The following is a 12061-nucleotide window of genomic DNA, read 5'->3' on the forward strand; positions in this document are numbered from 1 at the left end:
ACAGGCCTACCCCATTTCAAAAAATCCCTTCTGTTATTGATAATTGCCTAAGTTGCTTCTTCCTTTCCTTTTTCAGAATGAAGAACAAATTTTGGTATTTTGAGTTTGGCACATCTGAAACTTTCTCAGCCACCTGCAAGAAGCTACATGAATCTGTAGAAATAGAAGTAAGAAAATGAATTATCTTTATAATACTATGAAATGGCTTGAGTTTGATTATTAACATGTTGTGCTAGCCCATGGAAGGAGTTAGAATTTTAGCGACTCATATAGCTTGACCCAAGATTCTAAAACGTCATTTCTGTCACTCATTGAGAATCTAGCACATCTGAAATACTAATATAAAGTTAAGTTTGAGTATGAGTTGTTTAATACAGCATAAAAAAATGAGAGGTGGAACACAACTTTAGAAATCAGTGGGCATAGTATGGACAGAAAAATGTAAGATAAAAGAAAGTACTTGAAGGGAAAGAAAAAAAGTTGCAAAATACATTTTTAAAAACGTATTATTTTCAGGTCTCTATATCTTATAACCTTTAAAACACAGTTCACTAAAATTGTACTTACTTTTATGAATAAAGTTTAAAACATATACTTTTCCATTCCCATTCCCATTCATTAACTAGGTCTTTTCTCAGTTCCCGAGGTTGCCATTTCCCCATTACATTTGTAGGAAGTGGAAAAGCCAAGAAAGAGAGCAAAGATAGCAAGAAAAGATACACTTTAAAAAGATTTAGAGCAAATACGTCTACCAAAAATATAGACATTGTAGGACTAAGAATTTTGGAGACAAGTTATAATAGAAAATGAGTTAGTTTTATTGAGAGATTTTTAGGGGTTAAAGAAAAAGGAAAAGTTATATTTTGTTAAGTTGTAAAGACAAATCAAAGGAACAGAATTATGAAACAGGGACACCTAATGACTAGCTGATATGAATTGAGAAATACCGGCTTTAACACTTTTCTTTTTAAAAAGAAATAAATAGCTTGTCTACTGAGACCTAAATCATTAGTGACAAATATTAGGGTAATAAGTTTGGTAGACAAAAGTAGTTATGGACCACAGAGAATCATAATAATGGTCTGGCTAGGTTCTTCATTATCCCAGCTTTCTAACTTACTGTTAATGATAATAACAGCAAAAGTGGTACTATTTCAGAATGTAATCTTTTTGGACTTTTTCCTCATCATGATTGACAAATAAATTGAAGTATTAGGGGTAGAATTGATTGTCATAGAACGGAAAAAGCTCTTCATGACTGAATCCGATCATAACCCTGAAAAGGGATATAATCACAAAAGGTGAAGGATTTGGGCTCAATAGGCACTTACTGTGATTGCTATTTGTGATGATAAATATGTGTATGTTATTTATATATATATATATATATATATATATATATATATATATATACTTATACAGCTATATGTACATATATATTTATAAAAATCATCTAAGACCTCCCTTTACCTTCAAAGCTCATTATTTGAGAGATCATTATATAGTAGATTTTGAGCATTTCTGCTCTCAGAAACCGATGCTTGAAGAAAATCTGCAGCAAAAGGCAAAAATGAAAAAAATTTTCAGGTATGGCTTCTGGTTGAATATAGGGTGGATACCCTGAAGCCTCTTGCACCTCTCCTTACTTTCACCTACCACTGAACGTAGATTGAAAAAAAATTATCTAAGAGAGGTATTTCATATTCATGGATAGGTAAACTCAACATTGTTGTGATGTTAGTTCTTCTCAACTTCAGCTAAAGATTTAATATAATCTCCAAATTCCAGTAAATTTTTCTGTGAATATCAACAAACTGATTCTAAAGTTTATCCTGAGAGTCAAAAGACTCAGAATAGCGAACACAATATGGAAGGAGAACAAAGTTGGAGGACTGACACTACCTGACTTCAAGACTTACTATGAAGTAGTCAAAACAGTGTGATATTGGTGAAAGAACAGACAAATCGATGAAACAGAATATAGAGCCAAGAAATAGATTCCCATAAATACAGTCTGCTCTTCTTTGACAAAGGATGAAAGGCAATACAATGGAGCAAAGAAGGTTTTTTAAACAAATGGTGCTGTGATGACTGGACATCCACAGGCAAAAAAAAAAAAAAAAAAGTCTATTCACATTTCTTCACCCTTAACAGAAATGAACCCAAAATTGATCACAGAGCTAAATGTAAAATGCAAAACTTTAAAACTTCTAGAAGATAACATAGGAAGAAACCTAGATGGCCTTGGATATAGTGATGCCTTTTAGATACAACACCAAAGGCACAATCCATGAAAGAAATAATTGATAAGTTGAACTTCACTGAAATTAAAAATGTCTGCTCTTTGAAAGACAATGTCAGGAGAATGAGAAAACAGGCCACAGACTAAGAGAAAATATTTGCAAAAGACATATCTGATAAAGAACTTTGTATATTCAAAATATAAGCAGCTGAAATGACACTCCATATCATATTTCATCAGGGAAGTGCAAATTAAAACAGCAGTGAAATACCACTACACACCTGTTAGGGTATTGAAAACCCTAAAAGCTGGTGAGGATGTGGAGCAATAGGAAGTCTGATTCACTGCTGGTGGGAATGCAGAATGGTACAGCCACTTTGGAAGACAGTTGGGAAGTTTCTTGCAAAGCTAAACATACCCTTACTGTATGATACAGTATATATGGTATATATCTAAAGGAGTTGAAAACGTATATTAACACAAAAACATGCACATGGATGTTAGTAACAACTTATTTAATAATTGCCAAAACTTGGAGGCAAACAAGAGGTCCTTTAGTAGATGAATGGGAAAATAAGTGTGGTATATCCAGACAATGGAATATTATTCAGTGCTGAAAAGCTACCAAGCTGTGAAAAGATATGGAGCAACCTTAAATACGTTTTCCTAAGTGAAAGAAGACAATGTGAAAAGCCTACAATACTGTATGATGTGAACATATGGCATTCTGGAAAAGGTAAAACTATGAAGACAGTAAAAAGATCAATGGTCCCAGTTAAGGGAGACGGGGGAAGGAATAGGCAGAGCACAGAGGATTTTTAGGGCAATAAAAATACTCCATGTGATGCAATGGTGGTGGCTACAGGTCATTATACATTTGTTCAAAACCATAGAATGTATACCAAGAGTGAACCCTAATGGACACTGTAAACTTTGGGTGATTATGATGTGTTAATGTAGGTTCATCAGTTGTAACATGTACCACTTTGGTGGGGATGTTGATAATGGGAGAGGCTGTGCATTTGTGGGGACGGGGTATACAGGAAATCTCCGTACCTTCCCCTCAATTTTGCCATGAGCTTTAAACTGCTCTAAAAAGTAAAGTCTCAATTTACAAAAAACAAACATCGATCTATAGTATAATATTATGTATGTCACAAAGTGAAAAATGTCCAAGGAAAAGTTTGTGTCATATAGCAAAATATGTGTGATAAAAATAGGTATGGAAAACATTGATTTGAACATTACAAGTGATAAAATTCAGTGATTTTGTTCCACTGAGCTTTACATTTTGAGAAAAACTCTTTTGGGTCATGTTTCTACATGCCCTCCTAGTCTGGCTTCCCAGCTCTGCATTTACTGCCTTATTTTATGCACCACTGGAGTAGCATTTATAAATCAGAGACAGCACTGTGCACTCCCCATTCTATTGTTGCATATCTTGAAATACTGTTATAATTTTATGAATTTATCTTAATTCTAAAGCTTGTTGTGTGTGTGTGTGTGTGTGGATGGATGGTAATGTAAAATCTGCTTCTCTACTCACTTTTTAATGAATCCAGTCTATCATATTAGCAGAATACGCCTTTCTACCCTCAAGGTTACTTCATAATTAAATATAATAAAAACAGCAGTTTGGAAATTTGATTCTGTTTGCTGTTGCTTCCTGGCCTAAAATTATATCCACTATGGTTTGAAAATATATGAGAGAATAAAACCACTTCAGTGCAAGAGTACCTCAAGTAATGGATATATGTTTTAATGACAGCTTCTTCCAAGCAAAGCATTTGCTGTGTGACCCTTTACTTCATATCTCTCTTTCATTTAGGAAGCTTTTTTTCTGAAAAAGGTGACTATTTGGAATAATATTAATATCACGGGCTAATAGTTGATAAAAATAATAGCTAAGATTTATCTATTATTAAATATACGTCATGCTTGGTGCTAAGCAATGCATATCCATTACCTGACTTAGTCTTCCTCAAAATCCTATGATTTAGAGAGATTCTGTTTCATCTCTATTGCAGAGACACACATATGAGCATTTTCTTTCATGATTAAAAAAAAAAACAAGAATTGTGTTGCTTGCTGCCAAAATGTTTAAGGAAACAAATCAATTGGAGAATCGAAATATAAATATATACATAGAGAGATTACCAAAGGTGAAATTTTTAATTTTGAGAATTTCAATTATCTATATACATAGAGATTAACAAAGGTGAAATTTTTAATTTTAATAATTTCAATTATCTTTTAACTTTGTAACAAAAGATAAAGAAATAAAAAGATTAAATGAAAAGCTTTAAATTTACAAGATAATATATTAAAAGCAAAGTTTGTATAAAACTACCTGGGGCATGGATATGTACCTGAGAATCTCAGGTCAACATCTGGGATTGAAATTTACAAAGTTCATGAGTTTTTAATTTGTTCCATGTACCAGGCAAAGTTCATGAGAGAGTAAAATGGCCCATTCTCCAAAGTATTTGAGTCTTTTGGTATTCGATAAGACTTGGGAGGGTGGTACATTTTAAGGCCAGGAATTTCCATCCTCAGACACTGACCTTTGTCTTAATGATTAAGTATTTCTACAAAACCTAAATGAGCTCAAGAATTAACAAATTGCAAGAAGAGTGTCAGGGACACAAAATAAATTAGCAGAATTTGAAAGATAAGATTCTGATTGCCCAGTAACCTGGAAAGCACAGAGTTATTAAAGGTGGTAGGGGGCTTCCCTGGTGGCGCAGTGGTTGAGAGTCCGCCTGCCGATGCAGGGGACATGGGTTCGTGCCCCGGTCCAGGAAGATCCCACATGCCGCGGAGCGGCTAGGCCCGTGAGCCATGGCCACTGAGCCTGCGCGTCTGGAGCCTGTGCTCTGCAACGGGAGAGGCCACAACAGTGAGAGAGGCCCGCGTACCGCAAAAAAAAAAAAAAAAAAAAAAGGTGGTAGGGCAGAATTTCGCTTAGTCTGTGCTTCACCTATATCAAAATCATCCTGGACGGTGTCTCAGCATGCATTTAGAGAACCTTAGCCTATCCTTACCCCTACCAAACACCATCTTGGAGTAGTAGAAATGAAACGTGTGAATGAACATTCTTTTTTAAACCCTTTATTGAGGCGTAGTTGACCTACAAAAAGCTGTACATATTTAATGTAGACAACTTAATGAGTTTGAAGAAAAGAATATACCCATGAAACTATAATCATAATGAAAGCCATCAACATTTCATCACCTCCAAAAGTATCTCCCTGCCCTCTTTCTGTGTGTGTGTGTATGCACACGTGCGTGCACACACATGTGTGATAAGAATAGTCAAAAGATCTTCCCTCTCTTCTAAAGCTTCCCAGGTGATTTTTTTTTACAATGAAATTCTAGAAACAATGATGAAGGGAGACATTAAAGGTGTGGACCTCAACAAAGATGGTCCTGGTAAACAAAAATTGGACTCATTAAGTCCAAAACAAAAAAAATACCTCCCTGTTCCAGGAAAGTACAAGAAGTGTGGGGTTGAGGTACTGTTACCGTTTCATTAAGATAAATACATTGTAATTTTTCTTACTGAGGAGAGTGAGGAAGAAATGAGACAGATGAAAGGTGACCAAAGGTGAAATTTCTCTTCTTTAGTTACCACAAATTATTTTTAATGAGATAACTTTTGATAAGAAATTTAATATTCCAGCAATAATTTCTGGCTTTCACAGAATCTCCTGAAAGAGAGAAACATGTAAAATTAAAGTGCTTTTCTGGGGCTTCCCTGGTGGCGCAGTGGTTGAGAGTCCGCCTGCCGATGCAGGGGACGCGGGTTCGTGCCCTTGTACGGGAAGATCCCACATGCCGTGGAGCAGCTGGGCCCGTGAGCCATGGCTGCTGAGCCTGCGCGTCCGGAGCCTGTGCTCTGCAACAGGAGAGGCCCACGTACCGCAAAAAAAACATAATAATAAAGTGCTTTTCTGCTGATACTTGTGGCTAATGCTTGATATCTTTTTCTTTCTTTTTTTTTTTTTTTTTTTTTTTTGCGGTATGCGGGCCTCTCACTGTTGTGGCCTCTCCCGTTGCGGAGCACAGGCTCCAGACACGCAGGCTCAGCGGCCATGGCTCATGGGCCCAGCTGCTCTGCAGCATGTGGAATCTTCCCAGACCGGGGCACAAACCCGCGTCCCCTGCATCAGCAGGCAGACTCTCAACCACTGCGCCACCAGGGAAGCCCCAATGCTTGATATCTTGAACCAGCAGTGTTATTGTTACTATCAACATGTTCATCAACTGTGTGTGTGCATACATGGTACCAGTTTCAAATATTCCTGTTTTCCAGGTGTGCTTCCATCTTCCTCTCCTTTACTAGTTACCTCCCATTCCACTCTAAAAATAATCTTGTGATTATCTGCAATCAGCACTTTTGTCACCATCACTGGACTGCCAGCTAACAGTAAAATCACCTAAAAGGCATGTTCTGGGTCCCTATATCACACTGTGTTTTGTGGATAATACTTTTCAAATGCGTTTCAGAAAACACGGAGCTTAATCACTGGGAAAATGTAGAATACCACAGCCTTCTAATAGCAGAAGAGATCCCATTAAGCCATTTACATGTACATTTTAATTTGTAGGTTTGCTGCTATAGTTTTCTGCAAAACATAAATAATTTTATCCTATGATTTACATATGAATTTGCAGAAACTCTTCTAAAAGCAGGTATATTTAAGTCATTTTACACCATACCATTTTAAACAATGAACAAAGCAATGTTTTTATGTTTCATTAAGTAAAATTATGAATACTTTTTATCTGAACTGGGCATAGAATTAGACTCACTCTGAAAAAATATTTACAGTTTTTCATTAATCATATCTCATCAGATTTATTATCCACACTTCTATGGCTCTCCAAAGTTCTTCACATGTTTTAAATATTTCTGTCAAGTGACATGTTAACTGAATCTAAAACACTAAATTCACATATAAAAGTTTGCCTTTAACACTTCTGTATAATGTGGTGCAGGGTATATTTATAAACTAGGATTAAAATATATTGGAAGAAAAATTTAAGCCATATTCTTGTAGGTAAATTTGTCTCTAGAATAAGATCTTCCATTTCAAAACTGAAAAGAGTGGACAATGGCCTCACAACATTGCACTCTGAAAATAGCTCCCATAGTAGTATACGTTAACGACCTCTCTTCAACATAATAAAAATATTCAGGATTTATTGACTAACCAAGGCTGTTAGCTTTTAAGCTTTTATATTCTTTTCCTCTGTAGCTACCTTTTTAAAAATCATAAATCTTCAAAGTAGATGAAAATATTATCTGACACAGTATTATAACTTGTTTATATTTCATAGCCTTCACCTCAGCTTTTATTTCCATGCACTCAACTGGTGTGCTATACAACTCCTGGTCTTCATCAGGGCCAGCACTGGAAATTTCCAGACTAATGAACATAACGTTAAAGAAAACAGAGGAAGGTAGCCTGGGGTCAAGAACTAGTGGAAACAAATTATTAATAAGTAGGTATTTATGTAAGTACACTGTCCTCCTCTCACAGGAACCTCAGTGTTCTTCATTGGTCCTTCTTCTTTGGAATTTCTTAAGAATCTTTTTCACTTTTCATAGAGCTGCTTACTGTTTCCTTAAAACTACACGTGCCAAGACTCTGAAGAGTGAAAACATGAATAATAGTATACACTGATGTTTTTCAGTTGTCACATGTGATTCCCCTAATTCAGTTAAAAAAAAAAAAAGCCTATTTGCAACATGCTCTCCTTTTTTGCAGATGAACAAAGGAATGCTCCTTCACTAATTCTGAAAGTAACTTGTCACAGTGGGGTTCGAAGGCCTAGTCAAATAATTGTCTTAGTGTACTACCTGCTGTGTTCAATATTGAGTGAAAATGGAAGCCAGGCCTCAACTCCAGCTTATTTCACAGTTCTTCTGTTATTTAAATGATTTTAGTCAGTTTGGGGGAAGCCAGACCTTTATAAATTAACAGCAGGGAAATACCAAAGGTGTCAGATTGCATATTTATCGTCTTTTTCGTGTAATACTTAAATATGTATTAAGAACTGACTGACATAAATTAGGCAGATTTCAGAAGCCACAGGCCGTGGCTTGTAGAGGACCCCCTTCTGCTTGACATTTCATCCTTGTCAAAGATCAAATTATTTTAATTTAGGCTGCAAATTATAAGGAATGAAGACTTCTTTGTGGGAATTCCCTGTGGTAATCTGACTTTTGTTGTTACTGCTGCTTGTCAGTGTGCAAAAGATATAATATGCATGCAAATAAGGTTAAAAAATATGTACTATCTAATTATCCAGCCAGTACATTCCACTTGAAGACAGTAGGAGGCCTGACACACAGTATGTGTTTGATTCATTGAGGCCTGCAGGGTATTTACACAAGATTACTTTTAATTATGAAATTAATATCTGTTTATCTAGAATATAGAGCAGTAAGTGAGTATACACATGAGCAGAATTCTTTAGTAAAAAGAAGTCATCTCAATACATGAAAAGAAGGGGGAAAAAATCAGTTGTTTCTAAGGGGAAAAAAGGCATCATCCAGACCTTGGTTTCACCCTCGTTGAAATAAATTGAATGAAAACTTGGCACCTTCTCTAGAATTTGTTTCTAGCCCTGCCAAGTAGGCTCAAGATGTGTTGCTTTATTTCACAGTTTTTATATTTTAGTGAACAAGATACAGTATTAGATTCAGTATGATGAGGAAAATATAGAAAAAGAGAGGGGTTTTGTTTGTTTTTAGTTTTTGTAATTTTGGTGAAGGATTATCTCTTCCAGTTTCAAAAATCATGATTACGGTGAGAAAGAGAATGATGAAATTGTATCCACCTTTTTTTGTTTTTTTACTGTAATAAAACATATAGCAAATAAAACAGTCCCGCTGCAGATATACTTTAATTGATGAAATGCATATCCCTAACAAAGTTTGCTTGTAAAGCATAGTGTTACATATTGACATCTCTGCTCATATTGACGTCTAACTGAAAATGGGAGGACAATATCTGGGCTATATTATAATAAGTACCATTTTAGGAAACTCAAAGCAAATGAATAAATAAATCATAATTACAGAAATACAGTATGGCCTTGTCACTTTCCACACATGCGCATCAGTAGAAATGTATGGAGAATTCAAAAAAGTAAAAAGTGATCACTCTGAGTATTGCAAAGCATTGTCTGGTAGAGTGTTCCATATTTTGCATAGTCAAAGGGTATCTTCTCACCAGGCAAACAGAAAAATCTGGCTGACTGATTTTACTTTCCATTTTTTCGTTAAAGCAGCTATAAAGTAATGATGGGTTGGAGATTCCTTTTACTGCTGCTGCTCTTGGCATTTCCTTCACTCAGCCTGCCTGGTTCTCCATGTTCATTTAGATAACCATGCCTCTCATTGCCTTTGACACTGTGCTTGGCACTTAATCTAGTCCAAGAAACCGTCCTTGGCCACTTCATTGTAATTCAGATCTCTTTGAATTGCTGTTTTTCTTTTTTCAAAAGTCTCTTAAGCCATTTCTTTCTCTGCTCCCCAAAAATGAGACCCTAATTATGAATTCTGTTTCTTTATTTTCCCCCAGTAGTACCTTGCAGTGTGTTCTAAATAGGAGCAGTCATTAAAACTTCTGCCTGAAATTTGACAAAACTTTCCAGAATCAACCTCTTTGTAACACATTGGAAATTTGCAGCTGGTTATATATGCAGACACTAAATTGTGCCCCTTCCAAAGGTTTTCTGTAAACAAAGATACACTGATGATTTAATTTGATCATTTTAAAAGACTATTTATGATGCCTGGTAAATGTTATTGGTTGCTTTATCTTTTATATTGACCTTTAGGGTAACCATTTAAGTGTTCTTGAAAGGTTTATTTAGAAAGGACAAGATTATACATTTTAAAATTCTTATTAAAAGATAAGGAAATACAAAAGATGAAATCAAATTGTTCCTGTTCTTTTCATTTTTCTAATCAGTGTGATGGAGTACAGATTGATTTAATAAACATCTCTCTGGAAGGAATTGCTATTTTGAATATACCAAGCATGCATGGAGGGTCCAATCTTTGGGGAGAGTCTAAGAAAAGACGAAGCCATCGCCGAACAGAGAAAAAGGGGTCTGACAAAAGGACCACGCTCACAGATGCCAAAGAGTTGAAGTTTGCAAGTCAAGGTAAGTTTTCTAATATTTAATTGTTGCTTCTTAATCGGCTCTTGAAGACTACTTTAAATGAAAGAGTTTTCCATTGCACTGTATATATTTATGCAGTTGTATTTTTATATCAGATATGCAAGTGTGATTAAATTAATATTATAATAGATTCTAAAATCATGTATAAACTGGCTATATTTTCATGGATTTTTTTCTCCTTTATTCTCCTTTTTGTGGGTATAGCTCTTTACACAGAAAATAAAATATATGTGGGTATTTAGTGGATAATAATATAGGATGTATTGTACATTAAATTCTGGAATGTGATCATCTTGGTCAGATGTTTGAGTTGCTATAACAAGGGCCTAGTTAAGGCTTTTCTGAGGTGTGTTGCAAGTTTTATTTTTGGCTTTCTTCAGTCAGGCTATGATTAGGAAGCTATCTTACATGAAACTGTTGTCCTAAATATTATATATAATGGCATTTTAAAATATCCCGCGATCAGTTTTGGTTATCTGCTTCTATTTTTCCAGAAATTTAGTAAAAAGTAGAATACCTGGGAAACAAAGGACAAAGGACTAACAAAATAGGGTAGAATAACTATGGATCAATTTTCAACTCCATTGAATTATACTTCATATTGGGACATGACAACTAATTCTTCTTGATAGACTGTACAAACAAAGATACCAAATTGTTATTATAATCTTTTGGTATTATAATAATTGATCATGCCACAATTTATGTATAGTATCCATACTATTCTTTTTAACCTTCCAGAATCTATCTAATACCTTTGATGGCATTCAGATGGCCAAGAAAACGTATTGGCTCAGCTCAGTGTAGCAAAGGCAAAATATGAAGAGATCACAGCCTTATGAGCTCAATAAAAATAAATATTTTTTTTAAATAAAGAAAATAAAATGTGAGGATGGTTTATAGGCTTGGCGGTGGAAGGAAATAGCTTTATGTTTTGGTGTCTTCAGGTATCTGAAGGTATCTGATTCAAGTTTTAGTAGCAGGCAGTGACTTCCGTTAGATAGAATTTGGTGACCATGAAGGTGAAAAAAGATTGACAGAGGAAGTATTAAGTATCCTCTTGAAAGAAGTGCTTACTACAGCCTGCCAAATAACAGAAGGTTTTGATGCCCACTAAATGTATGGGTGATCCTAAAGAGGCAAATCCTGAACAGTTGTGTAATTTAATGCAAGAAAGTTATACCAAATTAATTAAGATGCTTTCTATTCAGAACGAATATAACTGTATGAAAACATGGAGGAAAATGGTTTTTTGAAGGAGAAGTACGTAGAAAAAATGAGTAGGTTTGTGCTATATGAATTTTAAAATGAGAGGAATTAGGTATAATTACTAACTTCTAGGATTTATTGGCATTAATAATGCATTTATACTTAAATATAAATGCAGATTTCTAAAAAGATTCCTGAAAAATTTCTGAGTTTAAAAATTAGTTCAAGGACCATACTAAGACAAAACCTAAAAAATCTCTGCTTCTATCCCTAAGGAAGCAATGAGTACATATAGTAATATAGTCCATATAGTTAAAAAATAGTTCCACATATATTATATATATAAAATGATAATTTCTAGGTTTATTTTTCTGTTTGGTCACTGCCTATTAATACTTGGCATGTCCT

At 34.9% G+C, this 12061-nt stretch overlaps 1 protein-coding gene across 8 annotated transcripts in view; it reads left to right on the top strand.

The window, feature by feature from the left end:
* The window catches only part of DGKB (diacylglycerol kinase beta), a gene marked incomplete at its 3' end in the record, with an annotated part of 912102 nt that overhangs the window by 714116 nt on the left and 185925 nt on the right, over nucleotides 1-12061 (top strand). For all 8 annotated transcript variants that reach the window (XM_081244282.1, XM_081244283.1, XM_081244280.1 and 5 more), the window contains 2 exons: nucleotides 77-167; nucleotides 10231-10426. In XM_081244282.1, coding sequence (XP_081100408.1) covers nucleotides 77-167; nucleotides 10231-10426 — 287 coding nt within the window. The remainder of the gene's footprint in view (nucleotides 1-76; nucleotides 168-10230; nucleotides 10427-12061) is intronic.

This window comes from Mesoplodon bidens (genome assembly GCF_964165515.1).
Source record: "Mesoplodon bidens genome assembly, chromosome: 9".
NCBI classification, from domain to species: Eukaryota; Metazoa; Chordata; class Mammalia; order Artiodactyla; family Ziphiidae; genus Mesoplodon; species Mesoplodon bidens.